Below are 20631 nucleotides of genomic sequence, written 5' to 3' on the forward strand. Positions count from 1 at the left end.
GCAGCAAGCCCTCAAGGCCTACTTTGGTGTCCCATTCATTCTATCAGCCAGCGAGGGCTCTGTGAGCCTACTCTGCTTCTAGGATCAGAATCCTAACCCAGGAGGAAGAGGGGGCAGAGAGGCATTTGCGGAGATGGCCACTATGCATGGGGCTGGGGATCTCACAGGGCACATTTGAGTCTAACAGGACTGTCCCCAGTGTGACCTGTGCTTGACCATAGTGAGGACCCTCATCGGGGGAGGTCTGCAAGCTGGGTCAAGGAATTCATGCAGATGGGATGGTGTGGGGAGATGAGGCCAGGTGACCTCAGCACCTGTGGTTCTGGCCCCCCCCCCCCACCCCTCCCACCTTGGATAGCCAGAAACTAAATAGTGAAGGCCTTTGACTTCTGGGCTGTCCACTTGCTGGAACACTTCCTTGATGCAGAGACCCACAGCTTCCCTAGGAAGCTGCCCACAAGGGCAGCCGTGTGCAGAGAGCTCCCCCACTCACAGTGGTTTGTTCTGGGGTTCCCCATGGTGTACAGAGAGTAGGGCACAGGCTTCCTATTTCAGTCAGAAACAGCCCCTTACCCGGGCTCTCTTGCCAAGGCCTAGCAGTGCAGCTCCTTGCCCTCCTGGTGTACTTGGCCAGAGTGGGGTTCTGGGCCCAGCCCTGAGCTACCTGTGGCTCCAGGTTGCCTGGGTCAAGTGGATGGACTCCTCGACTCCGTTCACCATGGTGCCAGATACCAACTACTGCAACATCATCGTGCCTACTATGGACACAGTGCAGATGTCCTACCTGCTGGACATGCTGCTCACCAACCACAGGCCCGTGAGTGCCCCTGCCATGCCCTGTCTCACCCAAACTAAGGCCCAAGTCAGGGGGTGGCTGGCCTCCCATATTGACAGGGTGGCAGCTCCTGCTGTGTGCCAGACCCTGGGAGAGTTTTGAATACGTGATCCCGGTTCTCCTAGGTGCTGTGCATTGGGCCAACAGGCACAGGGAAGACCCTCACCATCTCCGACAAGCTCCTCAAGAACCTGCCGCTGGAGTACATCAGCCACTTCCTCACCTTCTCAGCCCGAACCTCGGCCAACCAAACCCAGGACCTCATCGACAGCAAGCTGGACAAGAGGCAGGCACCTCATTCCTTTCTATGTCCCGTGTCCTCCCAGCCTGGCTCAACCAGCTGCTTTCTCAGCTCCTCACTAAATTATGCTCTCGGGTTTGCCGAGACCTTCCTGGAGGGCCCTGGGCTCCTTTGCAGACTGTTCTGGAGCCGTCATCCATCAGAAATGCCTACTAGGCCCAGCCATGGGTGCTTGCCCTGGGCTGGGTACTCGGGTGGGGCTTGTTATGTGTCTGCATGGGAGGCAAGACTCACCTTGAGGGAGCCCAGACTCAGGGCAGCCAAGTGTGATGTCCTAGGATGTTCAGAATGGGACAAGGGGCTGCTCAAGAGATCCAACAATTCAGAGGAGGCTGAAGGTAGTTGCCATCCTGCCACCCCTGGGCTCCCAGAGGACCTGGTACCAATGGGTGCTAGGCTCACACAGCCCCTTCCCACAGGCGGAAGGGTGTGTTCGGACCACCCCTGGGGCGCAACTTCATCTTCTTTATCGATGACCTGAACATGCCAGCCTTGGAGACGTATGGTGCCCAGCCACCCATCGAGCTGTTGCGCCAGTGGATGGACCACGGTGGCTGGTATGACCGCAAGGTCATTGGTATGTACCCTCTGGCCTGAGCCAGTGGGGTGTGGGCTGGGTGTGCTGGGCAGGGCCAGGACATCTGTTAGGCAGGGTAGGCAGAGCGCCCAGTGCCCACAGTACTTTTAGAGGGTCCACAGAAATGTTTTGATTTAAAAAAAATTTTTAATGTTTATTTGTTTTTGAGAGAGAGAGAGAGAGACAGAACATGAGCAGGGGAGGGGCAGAGAGAGAGGGAGACAGAATCCGAAGCAGGCTCCAGGCTCCGAGCTGTCAGCACAAACTGTGAGATCATGACCTGAGCCGAAGTTGGACGCTTAATTGACTGAGCCACGCTGGTGCCTTGTTTTGATTTCTTTTAAAATCACCAGGAAGATGAACTTTCAGGTCAAAGAACATTTTTAATGTATAACATAAATATATTTGTCTTTATTCTAATCCTGATATAAATTATAGTTTTTAATATTGTTATGGAGGAGAGGAGACCCTTGAAGGCCAAGTGCCTGGGGCCCACAGAAGTCATAATTCAGCCCTGGGCAGGGCTCTCTCCTGACTTCCTGCCTCCACTCCAGGAGCCTTCAAGAACCTGGTGGACATCAACTTTGTCTGTGCCATGGGCCCCCCAGGTGGAGGCAGGAATGCCATCACCCCACGGCTGACGCGCCACTTCAACTACCTGTCCTTTGCTGAGATGGATGAGGTCAGCAAGAAGCGCATCTTCTCCACCATCCTGGGCAGTTGGATGGGTGAGCCTTGGGCAGAAGTGGGGGAGGCCATGGGCAAAGGCAGAAGCCCAAGCCAGATAAGCTACTCCTAGGACAGCCGGGCAGCTGCTGGAAAGGGGGGAGTGGTTGAGGCACTGACCTCAGACCTGGATTCATCCTTTACTCAGCTATGTCACCACTGGCAAATATGTGAACTTCTCTGAGCCTTAGTTTCTCCGTCTGTATAATGGATGATGATATTAGAGTCCACCACCCCAAGTTGTGAAGGTTAAATAAGACATTGCACGTAGCATCTAGCATGAAGCCTGGCACATGGGGATTACTGAATATATGATTTATACACTTGTATGCTTGTGACTTCACCTGCATATGCACACACATACATGTCAGTACTTACCTAGAAAAGCTGATGGAAGGATGTTACTTTTATAAATCAGGAAAAGCCACCAAGATAGAATGGACAAAGTGGCCCTGATCTTCCATGGGGTTTGGGGAAAAGTCTGCATCAGGATGCAGTTTCCCTCACCAGCCCACCTCCTATCTAACATACATTCTGACCTTTGAACTCCCCTTGGCGCTGTGCCAGGTGGTGGGGGATGGGAGTCAGGTCTTCCCTCCTGTGGCCTGGCCTGCCCTGCCCTCAGGGGTGATAGGTCAGAACCTGCCTACAGGCCCAGCTTGTGGGGGTGGGGGTGGGGGGGCACATTGCTCTGAGGAGGGTGGGCAGCAGGTAGCTGCTCTGGGAGCTGCCCAGCTCAGCCCAGCTGGCCAAGGTGGGCAGCAAGGGACCCACCTAAGTTAGACCCCCATGTCTCTCCCTCAACCCTCTAGATGGACTGCTCGGGGAGAGAAGTTACCGGGAGCCCGTGCGTAAGTGCAGGCCCAGACAGGGCCTGGATGGGGTGAGGTGCTGGTTCCAGGGGGAGCCCTGGGCTCCAGTTGGGTGGGGCTGAGGCTGGGTCGCAGTGGCCACAGTGAACCATCCTCAGGCTCATGTGAGGGCCTTGGGCTATAGCCAATGCCTTTGTAGGCTCATTCAACTATTCGTACAGCAGCCAGTCCTTCGGTGCCTGGGTTATGTCCATCTTTCAGTAGAAGCAAAGTAAATGTGAGTTCAGTGAATGAGCTCCCACCCTGTGTAAAGAAGCAGAGGCTCCAAAGAGGCTGGCCCTCTCCGAGGAGCAGGCATCTCCAGTGTGGCAGCCTCACGCAGGACGGATCTGTCAGTCATTGCTGCTGGGCGACTGGCTACTTCAGGCCTTCAGACCTACCTCACGTCCCACCTCTTCCCCTACCTCAGCTGAAAGAGGCCATCAGAAAACAGCGCCCTCCTTAGGCCTCCATGTCCATTGCTCACCTGCACCCAGGCGCCCATTGGCCCTGTCTTCTCTCTTGTTGCTGGGAACGGACTGCCCTGCTCCCAGACAAGGTCAAAGAGTCCTGTTCTTAAGCCTGAATCCCACCCCAAGATTGTGTGCCGGAGGACGTGGCTCCACCTCCCAAAACACTGCATCAGTACCCACATATGTGTGTGGCCCTTCTCCACTGGGCCGTTCCATCAGCAAGCAGACATGTCCCCCATCGTAACACAAAACCCCAAACAGCCACTCTGGGCCCCTTCCCATCCTGGCCATCACTCTATTTCTCTGCTCACGTTGACAGCACAGCTCAAGAGCATTGTCTCTTCATGCTGGCACCAGCCGCCCCTCCCACTTTCCCTCATGCCCTACCACTCCCCAGAGAGTGCCCTTGTCACCAGCGGCCTTGTGTGGCCAGACCAAAGGTCAGCTCTCAGTCCTCACATTCCCGGGCTGTCACTGTCAGTGGAGGGTGGCCACTCCTTCTCTCAGGTCACCACCCTCCACCCCCATTTCCCCACCCCACCCCAACCTCCCACCTGTCCATCTATCCATCTCCATCTGCAGCCAGAGGGACCCATTCAAATGTTCATTCGGATCACACTCCTCCACTGCCCAGTTGCAGACAAGAGCCCAAGTCCCAACAGTGGCGGATGGGGCCATCCCTGCCCCTTGTCACCTCTCTGCTCTCACCCGCTCCTCGCTGTCCTGGGCCTGCTTATGCCTCCCTTCCTCAGCTGTCTGCTTCAGTGCCCCTCCTCACGAGGCCTCTCCCAGCATCATGCCGAATGCCCCTAGCCCTGCCCCCACCCCCCCCCCCCGCCCCCAACACCTCTCTCCTGCGGCAGGCCTCTCCATAGCTCTTTACTGTCCACTCTGCTGCACGTCTGTTCGTTCCCTGCCTCCCCACAAGAATGGCAGCTTCAGGGTGATGAGTGTGTCTGTTGGGGCTGCCCTCTGTGCCCAGGACCTAGAACAGTGCAGTGCCTGTGTTAATAGATGAGCCCCTCTGTGGGGCTGATGAGTCCTCCTGCCCCTTCTTTACTTTTTTCCACTTCAGGGGATTGATTCCCTCTGCCCCAAGTTCCCACTGACAGCATTTTGGTTCCCAGCAAAGAATTGAGTAGATTTTAAAGAACAATAAAACAGATTATGTTAGTAATGAAAATGCAGGCTGGTGGTTGCAGCAGCTCCGGGGGGCTGGTAAGCCCTGCAGGTCATGGCTGACTCCAGGCCCTGCACATCCCCCGTGATGCCCTCCTGAAGGTTATGTGGCCCATGTGACCCTCCCCTGCTTGGCTCAGAGCCGGCATGTTTCAGGTGTGGGGGACAGCCCCACTGGCACTGACTCCCCTTGTTCCGTGTGTGTGTCCCAGTGCCCCAGTGTACAATGGCCTGTGTCAGTAATGAGGATGTACAAGTGAGGAGCTCAGAGCAGGAGATTCCTTACCCCAAGCTAGGGGACATCAAGAAGAACTTGTGGAGGAGGTGGCATCGAAGAGTATCTGAAGGGTGGGTGCAAGTGAGGCCTGCAGGCTGGGGAAAGGGCATCTGGGGGAGAACACGGCATTGGCCAGGGCAGGGGGTTAGGATCCACAGAGGCCGCACTGGAGCCCCCACCTGTGTGACCCAGGCCCACCCTCCTGTTCCCACAGCTGGGGCCCCCACCATCGCTCAGTTTGCGGACCCCCTCGTGGAAGCCACCATCATGGTCTACTCCACCATCACCTCCCAGCTGCTGCCCACCCCAGCCAAGTCCCACTATACCTTCAACCTGAGGGACCTTTCCAAGGTCTTCCAGGGAATACTCATGGCCGACCCGGCTAAAGTCGAGGTGAGGATCTGGTAGGATCCCTTCCCAGTGTCCAGCAGAAGAGTACCCACCATGACTTCACAGTCCTCCCCAGCCCCTCAGTTTTAGACCTTACTGCTCAAACACTGCCCAGCCTTGATCTGGCCAGGCCCTGAGTGGGGCTGGAGGCATGGTGGGCTCCAGGCCCCCTGCCTTCCTATAGCTGAGTCCAGATCCATGCTTAGAATGGCAGTGGTGTTGGGGCTCACACAAAAGAGGGAGCCAGGGCAAAGAAAGGGAGAGAAAGGTTCCTGTTGGAGGCCCTGTGTGGGAGAAGATTTAGGAGGAAGAATGAGTGGGATGCACTCCAGGAAACAAATGCTCCAGTGGAAAGAGCAGGACTGTAGCAGGGAGTGGGCTGTCTGGTGTGCTGGGTGGGCTGGGGCAGACTGTGAGCTGTGGGGGCCGCAGGATCCTGAAGGTGATGGGAGCCATGGGTTTGGGTGGGAGACAGATTTGCACTTGGAATGGGGGTGGGTTTGGTCAGTGTGTGCAGAGCCTGGTCTGCACAGGGAGACTCAGTGAACAGGACAGATGCCAGACTTGGCCTTGCCACGCTATAGCCAAAGAGGTAGAGAGAAGGGCCTGGGAGCTTCCTGAAGGTCAGCTACTCCCCCAGGGAGAGGCAGGAAAGCTGGGATGGAGGTGGTAGCAGACATAGAAATGGGAGCAGAATCTGAGGGGCTTGCTGAGTGGCTAGATGTGGGACGTTAGGAAGGAGAATTGGGCATTCCTCCCCAGCTTGGGGTTTGAGGAATCATGGGGGCCCTAGTGGAGCTGGGTCCCAGTAGGCACTTGGCCTTCTGAGCCTGGATCTGGGGGTGGAGAGGCACAGGCGCGAGGCACAGCCCCATGCAGGACGCGGTCCTTGGTTGGCCGGCTGCCCTGTGTGCGGCCCTGCCCGGGACTCGGGGGGAAGAGGCAGGTGCTGATGCCAGGATGGCTGCAGGACAAGGTACAGCTGCTACGACTGTGGTACCATGAGAGCTGCCGCGTGTTCCGCGACCGCCTGGTGAACGAGGAGGACCGTGGCTGGTTCGACAAACTACTGGAGAGCCACATGGAGTACTGGGACGTGGCCTTTGTTGAGGTCTGTCCCTTCCAGCCCATCCTTTATGGGGACTTCATGTCGCCAGGCTCTGATGTCAAGTCCTATGAGCTCATCACCAGCGAGAAGAAGGTGAGGGGCCCGGCTGAGGCCTACTCCTCCTGGGGCCCTTCATGCTGCCCCCCGGGACCCAGGCCCTCTGCAGCACTGCTAACAGACCTGCGTGCTGTGGCTGGAGGGTCAGGACACTGACTTCGAAGGCCAGCACTTGGCTCTCTGGGTCTCATTTCCTTTGTCAAAAGGGTGTAGCAGGCCCTCGTTGGCCCACCTCTGAGGATGAGCCTGTGTTTCATTTGAGACGGGCTCTGTAAACAGGGACATGCTGTACCTGTTGGAGGGGCTATCATCCTGCCCTCAGAGGGGCAGCAGGGCCCCTGGGATCATAAGTCTGAGTCATGACCCCAGGGAGATATGGAAGAGACCCCGTCAGGGGTCTCAGAGCTGCGTGGCTGGTGTGGCCTTCCTGATGGTTTCCCTCCACACACATCCCCTCCTTGTTCCTAGGAACTCCCACCAGAGTCATGGGTCAGTACACTTGTTAAAACCCAGAGGAAACAGACAGGGCTCTGACCCCACGCCTCAGGCCTTGGTGTATCCAACAGGTCGGGCCTTATGTAGGTGGAACTGGCTTCTGAAGGCACAGCGCCCTTCCAAGCACAGAGGAAGGGGTGTGCTTTCTGTTGGGGGCCCTGGTTCACAGAGACCGAGAGAGGACCCAGATCTCCCCATCCTCCCTGCCCCAGATGATGCAGGTGATTGAGGAGTACATGGAGGACTACAACCAGATCAACACAGCCAAGCTGAAGCTGGTCCTCTTCATGGATGCCATGAGCCACATCTGCCGCATCAGCCGCACCCTGCGCCAGGCGCTGGGCAACGCGCTCCTGCTGGGTGTGGGTGGCAGTGGCCGCAGCTCCCTCACTCGGCTGGCCTCGCACATGTGAGGGCCCCCAGACATGGTGGGCAGTGGGTGGCTGGCGGCAGGCTATTGGTTCCATTTATGTTCTTCCACAGATGGGGGAGCCTCGGGCCACCCCGGGCCAGGACCCCCAGCCATGGGCTTCTGAACACACTGGGAACAGGAACTAGGCCCCAAGGAGAGGCAACAGCAGTGCCCTGTGGTGCTGTGGGGAGGGAAATGTGGCTGCAGACATCCAAGAGGGATTCCTAGATGAGACGGCCATAGGCTTTCTCTCAGAATCAGAGCTGGGAGGATGGAAGGAAAGGGCATTCCAGGCCATGGGAACAGCTTAAGCCAAGGTCTGAAGGCAAGAGAGCATGTTCAGGGCCTGGAGAGTCTGCAGATCTGCCCAGGAAGGGGGCCAGACTCCAGATGGCTGGGGTGGGGTGTGGGCACCCACCACTCAGCACTTGGCCTCAAGCTCTGGTAGGCCTCCACCCAAACTCCTGTCTCTAGGGCTGAGTACGAGTGCTTCCAGATTGAGCTATCCAAGAACTACGGCATGACCGAGTGGCGTGAAGATGTCAAGAAGGTCTTGCTCAAGGCTGGCCTGTACAGCCTGCCCATCACCTTCCTGTTCTCTGACACCCAGGTGCCAGTGCCATAGGCAATGGGCAGGGTCCAGGGTGGGGTGGCTATAACCCCATCCCAGTGTGGTATCCTATAAGGTGGTCAGTCCTTCAATCCCAGGTCACTGTCATTTGGGGTGGCTGTTTTGAGGGACAGCTGGGACTAGGGGTGAGGGAGCCCATAGTTGGGTGGGTCAGGTGCGTGGGGCCAAACCCAGCCTATCAGGGCTAGGGAGATATAGATCGCTACTATACCCTCAGGATAAAGAAGGCCCCTGGCACCATGGCTGACCACAAATGGCACCACACTCACTGGCCAAAGGCTTCCTACCTTAAGGACCACAGGACTTGTGCCCAAAGTGCTGTGCCCGTGGTGCTCTATTTGGGGGCTGCTCCCTCTAGAGCTCCCTACGCATGAGTACTGTTCCTAGGTCTCTTAAGAGAAGGTGAGGTTGTGGCTTTGGGGTCTCAAGACAAATACAGCAGCACTTAAACCTGGCTAGGGGTCAGAACTGGGTCAAGGCTGAAGTCCTGAAATACATCCCACCCTGTGCAGAGTCCTCTCTGTTCCCAGCCCTGCTTCTACCCCAGGGTCCCCTCATGTCATCTGGTAAGGACCTATTTCTGCCCATGGCCTGGTTTCCTCCTGTGAACAGGAGGACTAAACAGGCATGGAGAGGTCTGAAAAGTGAGGAGTAAGGTGCCACATCTCCTACCCAGGACCCAAGGCTCTTTCACAGCCCAGTGGTGATGTTCAGAGTCTCTGCTATAGGGCAGACCCGGATATGAGTCCTAGACTATGACTTATGGGGTCACTTGTATGATCCTGGGCTTCTCTGCCCAGGTTTGTAAAATGGGGCTGCTGTGAAGGTCCAGGGAGACCAACGCCCAGGGGCCATCATCAAGGCTTAGCTTTTGCACTCTCATCTCTCCCCAGATCAAGAACGAGTCTTTCCTGGAGGACATCAACAACGTCCTGAACTCGGGTGACATTCCCAACCTCTACACCTCAGAAGAGCAGGACCAGATTGTCAACACCATGCGGCCATATGTCCAGGAGCAGGGCCTGCAGCCCACCAAGGCCAACCTCATTGCCGCCTACACTGGGCGTGTGCGCAGCAACATCCATGTGGTGCTGTGCATGAGGTACAAGCAGTCATCGCAGCCTGCCGTGGGGAGGGTTCTGGGCTCCTGGGGGTGGAAGTCAGCATCTCATTTGGACTCCTGGCCCCCCAGCCCCATAGGAGAGGTCTTCCGAGCCCGCCTGAGGCAATTCCCCTCCCTGGTCAACTGCTGTACCATTGACTGGTTTAACGAATGGCCAGCTGAGGCCCTGGAGTCTGTGGCCACCATGTCCCTGAACGAGATCCCAGAACTGGAAGCCACCTCTGAAGTAATCGGAGGACTGGTAGGTGTCTTGGTGAGGAGCAAGCTGTCGTGGGGGAACTGTTTAGGTTTGGGACTCTCACCCAGGCTCAACACTGATGGGCGTTTGGGCAGGTGAGTTACCTGTGCTGAGCCTGTTTCCTCATCTGTATAATGGGAGTGCCACAAGACTGTCTCAGTGATATAGGTGGTTGGACACACACTTCATAGTCACTGTTTGTTTTGTTCCCTGAGATCTTTGTGGCAGCTTTCTTCACAGAGCCCCCTGACACAACCAAAGACCACGGATGGGGGACTAGATTTGTCTGGTCCAAACTGAGAGAGTGGTGGTCACCTGAGGGCCAAAAGCTAGAGTGAGTCCACTTCCCTGTCCAGCTATGCTGAGGCCTTGGGCCCGCTGTTTCCCCTGACCCAGCCTCCAAGGAAGGGGGATCCCACCTTAGGATTCTCAGGGAGAGGCAAGTCTTGGGAGCTGTGACTAGGGAAAGATCTGGGAGAGACCTGAGTCCATTTAAAGACAGCTCTGCCCTTGACAGTTGTGTGAACTTAAACAAGCCCCTTGACTTCTCTGGGTCGTGGGATTTTCTGCAGAATAGGTGACCTTGACCCTGGAGGCTATGAGGATCATAGGAGACAGTGAGTGTGAGAGGCATTGAGGTTCTTACATGTGGCCCCCTCCTCGGGACTAGGCTTCAGTGGCTTTGAGGGCACCCCGGTGCCCTTTCTTTGCTGCTGGCATCAGTGGTTTCCCACCCCACAGATTCAGGTTTGCGTATATATCCACCAGTCGGTGGCCAAGAAGTGTGTTGAGTACCTGGCTGAGCTGGCCCGCCACAACTATGTGACCCCCAAGAGCTACCTGGAGCTGCTTAATATTTTCTCCATCCTAATTGGGCAGAAGAAACAGGAGCTGAAAACTGCTAAGAACCGCATGAAGAGTGGCCTTGACAAGGTGGGCCACGGTGGGGCTTTGTGGGCAATGGCTGACAGCCCACGATTCTGCATGCTCTGGCTTAGCCCAGACCCAGGGAGGCCCAGCCCACCCTCTCATCAGCAGCCTGCAGTGTTGAAATGGGTGGCTTCCTCCCTTACCAAACAAACAAATGAACAGAAGCTGTTGGACAAGGGCAAGGCCAAAGCAGGTTACCCCACAGATATTCAGGGGACGGCTCCCTTCCTCCAGGGTTCACTGGACAACAAGCCACAGCCTCTCACTCATGCATGAGGGCCTGTGGCCCTGCAGGAACCTCTCCCCAGGCCCCTCCAGGCCCAACTCTCTCTTTCTTTTGTCTTTTTTTTTTTTTTTTCAAGTAGGCCTCATGCCTAGCATGGAGCCCAACAGGGGGCTTGAACTCAAGACCCCGGGATCAAGACCAGAACTGAGATCAAGAGTCAGATCCTCAACGAACTGAGCCACACAGGCACATACCCCGGCTCTCTTTCTGGTACCCTGTCACACGTAATTTCCTCTCTGCATCCCCCATCTCCTAGCTGCTGCGAACTTCAGAAGATGTGGCCAAGATGCAGGAGGAGCTGGAGATGATGCGCCCTCTGCTGGAAGAGGCTGCCAAGGACACCATGCTCACCATGGAGCAGATCAAGGTCAGGGGTGCTCCTTGGCTCTCTTCCCTGATGTCTGACTGTGTCTGAGGATGTTCGGTGTCCCCATGCAACCACAAGATCGCCAGTTGCCTGACCCTGCAGGTTGCTTAGCCTCTCAGTGCCTGTCTTCCTCAGCCAGTAGTCATTGGTTTATTCAACAAGTGTTTGCTTGGAACCTATTCTATGCTGGGCACTGCCCCGGGGTAGGGGATGTGGTGAAAGCAAGAGAGGCAGCCCAAGCCGTGGTAGTCATGACACAGACTGAGCGGCAGGCCACCACAGGCACCTGTGCGGACTCTGCCCGAGTCTCCCTCTGAGTCTTCGTGAGATCCCCAAATTCGAGGGCCGTGTCCTCCCAGCCGACATCTCAGATTCGTATGTTCGTTATGACAGCTTTCTGGTAGAAGCAGTCACATTCTGCTCTGCAATGTCAGTGTTTTGAAAATGTTTGCCAGCAGATGGAAAGAAAATGATGGGGGTAGGGGGAGCACCTTTCTGTGTCTTGCATGGCGGTACCCTGAGGACTTAGGGGGTCCTTCCCTGGTGGGCAGTTGTGCTCAAGCACATAAAGCCCAGAGCCCCAATCCAGGCCCACTGTGAACACTCGGAATGGGCTTCTTACATTCCCAGAGCTCCGTGGCCTGTCATAGCCAAGAGGGCTCTTGGAGAATGGGGTATCCCAGCCCTCATTTCCCTCTGCCTAGGGAAACTGAGGTGTGTAGGGAGGAGAAAGGGGTGGGGACACATGTGTCCCTGGCATGCCACCAGCTGGATCCTCCCTGCCTTTGGTCTCCAGGTGGACACAGCCATTGCCCAGGAGACCCGAAATTCAGTGCAAGCAGAGGAGATCAAGGCCAATGAGAAGGCCAGGAAGGCACAAGCTATAGCTGATGACGCCCAGAAGGACCTGGATGAGGCCCTGCCTGCCCTGGATGCGGCCCTGGCCAGCCTGCGCAATCTCAACAAGAATGATGTGACTGAGGTGGGTGGCCAGGCAGCCCTGGAATCCCCCCTGGTGTCCAGCCTAGCACCCCTGGGCTCCAGGCCCCCTCTCTCCACATCCCTTGGGGGTCATGTGCTGGGAGGTGTGAGCAGAAATAGGGCTCAAACCCAGCTGCCTGCCCTTACCTCCTTGCACCAGCCCCTAGGCCCTGAGCCAGCACATGGGGAGGGCTTTCGGTCCTAAGAAACCAGCCTCTAGCCTCATGGTCAAGCCTGGGTATATGGGGGAGCAGCAGGAGCCACAGGCTGAGGCAGACCTTAGGGAATATCTCAGAGCACATTTTGTCAACGGTGGTAGGAACTGGGTAGGTGAGGTCCACCTTATCTGACAGCTGTCCCTGCCCTGGGGGAATCCAGGCATTGATGGGTCTCTCCCACTCTTGGCCTGACCTGTAGGTGCGGGCCATGCAGCGGCCACCCCCAGGTGTGAAGCTGGTCATAGAGGCTGTGTGCATCATGAAGGGCATCAAGCCCAAGAAGGTGCCTGGAGAGAAGCCTGGCTCCAAGGTGGACGACTACTGGGAGCCTGGCAAGGGGCTGCTGCAGGATCCTGGCCGCTTCCTTGATAGCCTTTTCAAGTTTGACAAGGTGAGCATGCCAGGTGCAGGCTGGACAGTGGGTAAGGCAGGGAAGCAAGGAGGGGAGCCAACACCCCCACAGTGTAGGATTCTCTGTCCTATCTCCCTCTGCTTATAACACACACAGCCCTGTGGCCACAGGGGTGACAGGCAGGCTCCTGTCCCCATAAAATGTCACCCATAGTCACTCCAAAGCTCTGTAGCCTGGAGATCCCCTCTTGTGCCTTTTCCTCCCTGAGACCCCCATGGCCTTGGCCTAGACCTTTACTGTCTGTGCAACCATCGCCTTTCCCTCAGCCTCAGCTGAGGCTCAGCTTTTCCTGTCTGTCTCTGGGTTTCTCTGTCTGCTGTCTATCTGGGGCTCTTAGTGTCCATGCCCGTTTTCTCTCTCGGTAGGTGGCTTCATGGTTAGATGAGCCTGGAGCCCGCTACTCTCTTGGGGGACCCTCTTCAGCCTAGTAATTGGGTAGGGGACAACTGCCTATGCACACGGGCCACCCCCCACCACCATGTGTCAGTATCAGGCCCCGGACACTCCAGGCTGCACTGGGAGGGTGGAGACAATGGCCAATAGGCAGCTAGACTCCCTATAGACTTCCCCATCCTTCCTCCTCCTCTTCCATCAATCTAGAAACCAGAGTCCCCACAGGCCTAATTAAACCCAAATCAGGAGCACTCACAGCCAGTGCTCAGGCTCCCCTGCCTGGTCCCAGGCTCTGAACCCTGGGAGCTCATGAACCATGCAGATTCCTGGGCTCATCCTAAACTACAGGGTTGGACTCTTCCACGGTGGGACAGGAACGTTGGGGGTGTGGTGAGCTCTCAGGATGAGGATTAATACCCTGAACATGACCCTGGTTGGGCGTCAGAATCACTCACTCATGTCCACACCTGTCAGGAAATAGCTCTTGTTGCTAAATGAATTTTAAATGGGGCTTGCATATCATCAGACCTCAAGCCTGCGTGGTTTCTCGAGGACAAAGTCTCTGATTGTATTATCTGAAATCCTGGAACACAGAAGTTCCCCTTCCGACCAGCCTTTCTGGGCCATGATTATTCCCAAAGGAAGACACTTGTGCTGAAGCCTACATGGGACATGGGACTCAGAGCAGGAGCAAGGTGTGCCTTAGCAGGGCCCACCATCACTTCCTCCCTGCAAAGCACCCCCTGATGCCCACAGTTCCCCTCCCCTAGGACAACATTGGGGAGGCAGTGATCAAAGCCATCCAGCCTTACATTGACAACGAGGAGTTCCAGCCAGCCGCCATCGCCAAGGTGTCCAAGGCCTGCACCTCCATCTGCCAGTGGGTGCGCGCCATGCATAAGTACCACTTTGTGGCCAAGGCAGTGGAGCCCAAGCGGGTGAGGGCTGGGTACGGCTGGGGGGCAGGGGAGGAAGAGCCCCCAGGGGGAGAGCCCCTGCCACAAGTTAGCCCTGGGCCCTCTGCTGGCAGCAAGCCCTGCGGGAGGCCCAGGACGACCTGGAGGTGACACAGAGGATCCTGGAGGAGGCCAAGCAGCGCCTGCGCGAGGTGGAGGATGGCATCGCCACGATGCAGACCAAGTACCGGGAATGCATCACCAAGAAGGAGGAACTGGAGCTGAAGTGCGAGCAGTGTGAGCAGCGGCTGGGCCGCGCAGACAAGGTGCGCACATCCCCGTAGGGAGGGCCTCTGGGCTGGGGGGGCCTGGGTCGGGGGAAGGCCCTGCGCACCCTCCCCAGCCCCCCGCCTGGCCAACCACAGCCCACCCCATGGGGCTGCCCCTGCAGCTCATCAACGGGCTGTCCGACGAGAAGGTACGCTGGCAGGAGACAGTGGAGAACCTGGAGCATACGCTTGATAACATCTCTGGTGACGTGCTGCTGGCTGCTGGCTTCGTGGCCTACCTGGGCCCCTTCACAGTAAGTAACCTTCTGACCCTGCCTGGGACAGCCTCACCTCCCCAAACAGGCCCCACCTTGAGGCCTCACTCCACAAGGGGCAGCCTGGAGGGCCACTCCTTCTGCACTTACTCATTCAACGAGCGCTCCTCAGGTGCCCCGTCTGAGCCCGGTGCTCTTCCAGGCACAGGGGATAAGGCAGTGCATGAAACAGCCAGAACCCCTCCCTGGCAGGGCTGGTTTTCTAGTGGGAGATAGGAGCTCGCAATTCCATGCTTGCTGGGTGCATGTTTTTTAACCCTCACAGTCTCCCTGACAGGTGGGAGTTCTTGTCATTGCCCCTATTTCACAGAAAAGGGGCCAAGGAAGTCACCCAGAGTGGGACCTGATTGCCCCTATTTCACAGAAAAGGGACCAAGGAAGTCACCCAGAGTGGGACCTGAGTGCGGGTGTCTCACTTCACATCTGAGCTCTGCCTCTGTGTACAATGGCTGAGCACTGGGGGGTGGGGGGGGGAGGGTGTGCAAAGGGAGGTGGGAGGGCATCACACGGGTCATGGTGGGATGGTCCTGAGTCTGGCATCTCCCCAGGGCCAGTATCGCACAGTACTCTATGACCACTGGGTCAAGCAGCTCACAAGACACAAGGTCCCACACACTTCTGAGCCCACGCTAATCGGGACACTGGGAAACCCCGTGAAGATCCGCTCATGGCAGGTACCCACCCAGGGGGCTGGCGTGACTGGGCTGGGCCAGGAGCCTCCTGCTTCCCTCCCACCCTCTTTCCTGGGACTGCTCAGAGATGCCTCCCCTGAACCTGCCTGGGCCCAGCGAAAGGGTGTGTGTAGGAGAGGAGAGAGCTGAACGCAGTGTGGCACAGATCTAGCTAACTGTGGGCAGAGAATTCAAGGGGTGCTTGTAAGAGTGGACTGGGGTAGGGGAGCAGCATCCAGAGTGAGGTTAAGGAAGTCTGCAGATCTGAGCTAGAAGGACAGGTAAAGTTGGCCCAGGGAGAAAACCAGGAGGCTATGGGCAGAAGCCAAGGGTGAGCATAGGCCAGGACATCGATGGCATGTGGGCTCTGGGGAGATGGTCTGACTGAGTGAGGACTCCGTAGTCATGAAGGCAGAGAGCCCCAGAGAAAGGAGGGTGTTGGGAGCCAGCCTAGAAGCAGGAGAGAGTATGGGGTCCTGTGGGCTGATGGCTGTGCACACTATCTCCTGTCCCCACCTCGAAGGGGACATAATAAGAAGGAAGAGATCACCAAGCACAAAGCTGGGAGTAGCTGATGCCCCAGCTGACCTTGCTTATGTGAGAGCCCTGACCCAGTCTGGCCCCTGGTGCCCCACAGATCGCTGGCCTCCCCAATGACACACTGTCAGTGGAGAATGGGGTCATCAACCAGTATTCCCAGCGCTGGACTCACTTCATTGACCCTCAGAGCCAGGCCAACAAATGGATCAAGAACATGGTGAGCCCATGCATGGTGCCACTGCCCCACACAGCCGGGCTTAGCAAGTGCAGGGTCAATAGCGGGGGTTCAGCCTGGCTCTCAGCCCCCACAGCCCCCACTAGCCCCCTGTGCCTACAGGAGAAGGACAGTGGACTGGATGTATTCAAGCTGAGTGACCGAGACTTCCTGCGCAGCATGGAGAATGCCATCCGCTTCGGCAAGCCCTGCCTTCTGGAGAACGTGGGCGAGGAGCTGGACCCGGCCCTGGAGCCTGTGCTGCTCAAGCAGGTGGGCCTGCAGCGGCAAGGGAGTGGGGGCAGACTGTCGGTCTGGACAGGGGAGGGAGCAGCCCCTTCCCTGCCTCACTGGTGAAGCCCTGGCCATGGTGCTTGCCCATCCCACCCACTGTATGTAGACATACAAGCAGCAGGGGAACACAGTGCTGAAGCTGGGGGACACGGTGATCCCCTACCATGAGGACTTCAGGATGTATATTACCACCAAGCTGCCCAACCCACACTACACGCCTGAGATCTCCACTAAACTCACTCTCATCAACTTCACTCTGTCGCCCAGGTAAGCCCCCAGACCCCGGACACCGAGCATCAGCTCTGCCTGGCTGCCTCGCTCCCACCCGCAGGCTGAGACTCAATGGGTCTCTCCCAGAGGCTCCACTGGCTTTTTCCAAGGCACTCTGGCATTCCAGGCCTTCCTGGCACCTCCACCAGCTCCCCTTACTTGCCACCACTCCCAGCTAAGAACCCCCACCCCCAAGATTAAGAGCCCTTGATCCTTGGTCAGGACCCCTCAGCCTCCCTGGTCAGTGCTAGCCCCATCTTGTCCAGGTACCCTTCCCCTGTGGCTCAGCCCCTGCCAGCCCCTTGTGCACTCACCCCCAGAGCTGTCCTGGAGTCCTGACTCAGGCACACTCTGGCTCCCTGTACCCAAGCCCTGCTTCCTGCTTTGCTGCCATGAGCCCAGGCACTGCGGTTTTTGCTGGCCACCTACACAGAGCCCACAGGCTTGCTCCATGCTCAGGCCTCCATGTCAGTGGTTACTACGAACCTCTCCACAGACATGGTTGTGAAAACGCCCTTAAGGCAGATCCCTACCAGTCATCCAACCCCCTCCTGCCCAGGAAGTTTTTCAAAGACCCCTGCTGGGATTCCAGGTTGCCACCCAGGTCTCACTGAGAACTGGTCACTTTGCAGACAGGCTCTGCATTAGCCCTGCAGCCTGAGACAGAGGTTAGGCCTCCCGGGCTGACACTGGCAGGGATGCTGGGCTCTTGGAGCCCTGGGGCCACAGGTAGATAGGTGAGCAGGCTCAAGGCTGGCCCTCTGGGGTCTACCAGGTGTTGCTGACATGGTGTCCCCTGCCCCTGGCAGTGGTCTAGAGGACCAGCTTCTGGGCCAGGTAGTGGCTGAGGAGAGGCCGGACCTGGAAGAAGCTAAGAACCAGCTGATTGTCAGTAATGCCAAGATGCGCCAGGAGCTGAAGGACATTGAAGACCAGATCCTATACAGGCTCAGCTCCTCTGAAGGCAACCCTGTGGATGACATGGAGCTCATCAAGGTTCTGGAGGCTTCCAAGATGAAGGCTGCTGAGATTCAGGTCAGCAACTGCCTGCCCCGGCCTACCGACTCCTACCTCTAGCCCTAGGCCCGACCCCTGTCCCCACCCACCTCTGCCTGCTGCTCTTTGCCAGTCTAGCTGGGCCTGACCACCACTCCCCTGCTGTACCTCCAGGCCAAAGTCAGGATCGCAGAGCAGACAGAGAAGGACATTGACCTCACGCGAATGGAGTACATACCTGTGGCCGTCCGCACCCAGATCCTTTTCTTCTGTGTGTCTGACCTGGCCAACGTGGACCCCATGTACCAGTACTCCCTGGAGTGGTTTCTCAACATCTTCCTCTCGGGCATCGCCAACTCAGAGAGGGCAGGTAGTCCTGGCATATGTGCACACGGTGACACAAATGCCAGGCTCCCACCCTGAAACAGATGTGATACACGTGGCCACATCTCCACAGTGGGCACATACATGTAAAATCATGTCCACGTTCACTTGCACATACTCTCATATCAAACATAACAACACGCACACCCCTCCTGACCCTCCTCAGAGCCCCTCTACGAGGAATTCCACAGGCCCCAAGGGGATGCCCACACCATCCCTCTGGCTGCAGGGCAGACTGGCTGGGCTAGGCTGAACCCCGGGCATCTTGCTTCCCTCACCTCCCCCCATGCACTTGCCATCCCCTCCCTGCCCTGCAGACAACCTGAAGAAGCGCATTGCCAACATCAACCGCCACCTGACCTACAACCTCTACAGCAACGTCTGCCGTAGCCTCTTTGAGAAGCACAAGCTGATGTTTGCCTTCCTGCTGTGTGCCCGCATCATGATGAATGAGGCCAAGATAGATCAGGTACATGAGCTGAGAGGGAACTGGGTGGGCCAGTGACTCGGGACAGATGGCCTGAGGAGGGAGCCTGTGGCAGGGCCTGGGAGAACAGGGTGAAAGGAAAGGGAAGGCTGGGCCTCAGGGCACAGCAAGAACAAGGGGGCAGAGACCTCAGGAAACAGCTCCTTGCTCCCAACAGCCAGGAGACCTTAGGTTCATTGTGGCTCAAGCTGCTCTGTGAGCACAGCTTTCTCAGAGCCATGGGTGTGCTGGCGAGCAGGGACCGTCCCGAGCCTCCCCACTCACGCTCTCATGAGCCCCACAGCGTGTCGGAAATCACATCCAAGAGTGTGAGTGTTACAGCCACTCCAGCTTGAGCCTTCACTGTGTGCCAGGTGCCAGGCTAATGGGTACACTCTCAAACTCCCACAAACCCTTTGTGGAGCAGCTAGAATTCTAATTCTTCCTACTTCCCAAAGTGAGGAAACTGAAGCTCAGAGGTCACATCTTTTGCCCAAGGACACCCAGACAGGAAAATGTGGAGTGAGGACATTAATCCAGACCTGTCCGACTGCCTCCCCCAGGGAGAACCCCATTTCTCTGGCTGAGGGGTGGCAGGGGAGGCATTGCTGGGTGGGGTGCCAGAGGCTGGTCACAAGGCCCGGGCACTAGTCTCCCCCTGTCCCCTGCCAGAGTGAGTGGCGCTACCTCCTGTCTGGAGGTTCTATCCAGGTCGTGACTGAAAACCCAGCACCTGACTGGCTGTCAGACCGGGCCTGGCGAGATATCCTGGCACTCTCAAACCTGCCAGCCTTCTCAGACTTCGCCCATGACTTCACAGAGCACCTCTCAGAATTCCAGGCCATCTTTGACAGCCCCGAGCCTCACCGGTGAGCTGCGCCCCAGGGCCTCGCAGGGTGGGCCCAAGGAGGGGTGAGACCCCAGGAACAGACCTGCAAGGAGCTTTCTCTGAGGAGCCACCCAGGGCTGCCCTGCAGCTGTGGCCACATCTTTTCTGTGCTCCCAGCCATGTACCCTCCAGGCACTCCACTCTCCCTGGCCATCCAGCCGGCAGAGTCCCTGGGGCCAGTGCCCCCTCACAGGTCAGCTCTCAGGGAGACATGGGCGCTGTTGCAGGGAGCCCTTGCCTGGCATCTGGGATGAGTACCTGGACCAGTTCCAGAAGCTGCTGGTTCTCCGCTGCCTGCGTGGGGACAAGGTTACCAATGCCATGCAGGATTTCGTGGCCACCAACCTGGAACCACGCTTCATTGAGCCCCAGGCAAGTGCCATCAGCCAGTGCCCTGGACCTATCCCCACCTATGGGTCCCAGGGGACTGGCTACACCTTCACAGACCATTTTGCAGCCATGGTCAGGGTGGAACTCATAGTCATGCCCTCCAAAGACTCTGGGAGGCTCCGGGCCCCACCAGGAAGCTTCTCTGAAAGCTCTCTAGAAGCCCCGGGACCCCCTGCCTTGCCCTGGTCCCTGCCCTTCCTCAGCCCCAGGTGACTCAGCATCTCTCCCTAACTTGCAGACAGCTAACCTGTCAGTGGTGTTCAAAGACTCCAGCTCCACCACACCCCTCATCTTTGTGCTGTCGCCTGGCACTGACCCCGCTGCTGACCTCTACAAGTTTGCTGAAGAGATGAAGTTCTCCAAGAAGCTCTCTGCCATTTCTCTGGGCCAGGGCCAGGTAAGGACAGGGTGGGCAGGGGTGGGGCCCTGGGGGTTGGGCCAGTTGGCACCTCACCACTCAGCACTTCTACCCCACAGGGCCCTCGGGCAGAAGCCATGATGCGCAGCTCCATAGAGAGGGGCAAGTGGGTCTTCTTCCAGAACTGCCACCTGGCACCCAGCTGGATGCCAGCCCTGGAGCGCCTCATTGAGCACATTAATCCTGATAAGGTGCACTGCCCTGCCTGCCACATATCCAAAGACCTCCTTTGCTGAAGGGACTACTAACACATCCATCCAGGACTGACGAGGCTTAATGAGATTGTCCCACAGAGCACTCAGCCCAGCTGGGCACACAGTGAGCACTCAGGAAGTGACA

At 57.4% G+C, this 20631-nt stretch overlaps 1 protein-coding gene across 1 annotated transcript in view; it reads left to right on the forward strand.

Annotated features, from left to right (window-relative positions):
- DNAH1 (dynein axonemal heavy chain 1) overlaps nucleotides 1-20631 on the forward strand; it is a 72102-nt gene that overhangs the window by 47585 nt on the left and 3886 nt on the right. Inside the window, exons 41-69 of the mRNA XM_081794949.1 lie at nucleotides 677-817; nucleotides 961-1121; nucleotides 1556-1713; nucleotides 2268-2441; nucleotides 3252-3290; nucleotides 5434-5612; nucleotides 6580-6810; nucleotides 7482-7678; nucleotides 8156-8291; nucleotides 9206-9414; nucleotides 9505-9676; nucleotides 10415-10606; nucleotides 11146-11256; nucleotides 12053-12238; nucleotides 12655-12846; nucleotides 14031-14198; nucleotides 14291-14482; nucleotides 14608-14739; nucleotides 15309-15434; nucleotides 16069-16188; nucleotides 16309-16458; nucleotides 16586-16746; nucleotides 17559-17784; nucleotides 17920-18115; nucleotides 18447-18598; nucleotides 19268-19464; nucleotides 19712-19860; nucleotides 20117-20271; nucleotides 20352-20483. Of these exons, the coding sequence (XP_081651075.1) occupies nucleotides 677-817; nucleotides 961-1121; nucleotides 1556-1713; nucleotides 2268-2441; nucleotides 3252-3290; nucleotides 5434-5612; nucleotides 6580-6810; nucleotides 7482-7678; nucleotides 8156-8291; nucleotides 9206-9414; nucleotides 9505-9676; nucleotides 10415-10606; nucleotides 11146-11256; nucleotides 12053-12238; nucleotides 12655-12846; nucleotides 14031-14198; nucleotides 14291-14482; nucleotides 14608-14739; nucleotides 15309-15434; nucleotides 16069-16188; nucleotides 16309-16458; nucleotides 16586-16746; nucleotides 17559-17784; nucleotides 17920-18115; nucleotides 18447-18598; nucleotides 19268-19464; nucleotides 19712-19860; nucleotides 20117-20271; nucleotides 20352-20483 (4734 nt within the window). The remainder of the gene's footprint in view (nucleotides 1-676; nucleotides 818-960; nucleotides 1122-1555; nucleotides 1714-2267; nucleotides 2442-3251; nucleotides 3291-5433; nucleotides 5613-6579; nucleotides 6811-7481; nucleotides 7679-8155; nucleotides 8292-9205; nucleotides 9415-9504; nucleotides 9677-10414; nucleotides 10607-11145; nucleotides 11257-12052; nucleotides 12239-12654; nucleotides 12847-14030; nucleotides 14199-14290; nucleotides 14483-14607; nucleotides 14740-15308; nucleotides 15435-16068; nucleotides 16189-16308; nucleotides 16459-16585; nucleotides 16747-17558; nucleotides 17785-17919; nucleotides 18116-18446; nucleotides 18599-19267; nucleotides 19465-19711; nucleotides 19861-20116; nucleotides 20272-20351; nucleotides 20484-20631) is intronic.

Source organism: Panthera onca, chromosome A2, assembly GCF_046562875.1.
Source record: "Panthera onca isolate mPanOnc1 chromosome A2, mPanOnc1 haplotype 2, whole genome shotgun sequence".
NCBI lineage: Eukaryota > Metazoa > Chordata > Mammalia > Carnivora > Felidae > Panthera > Panthera onca.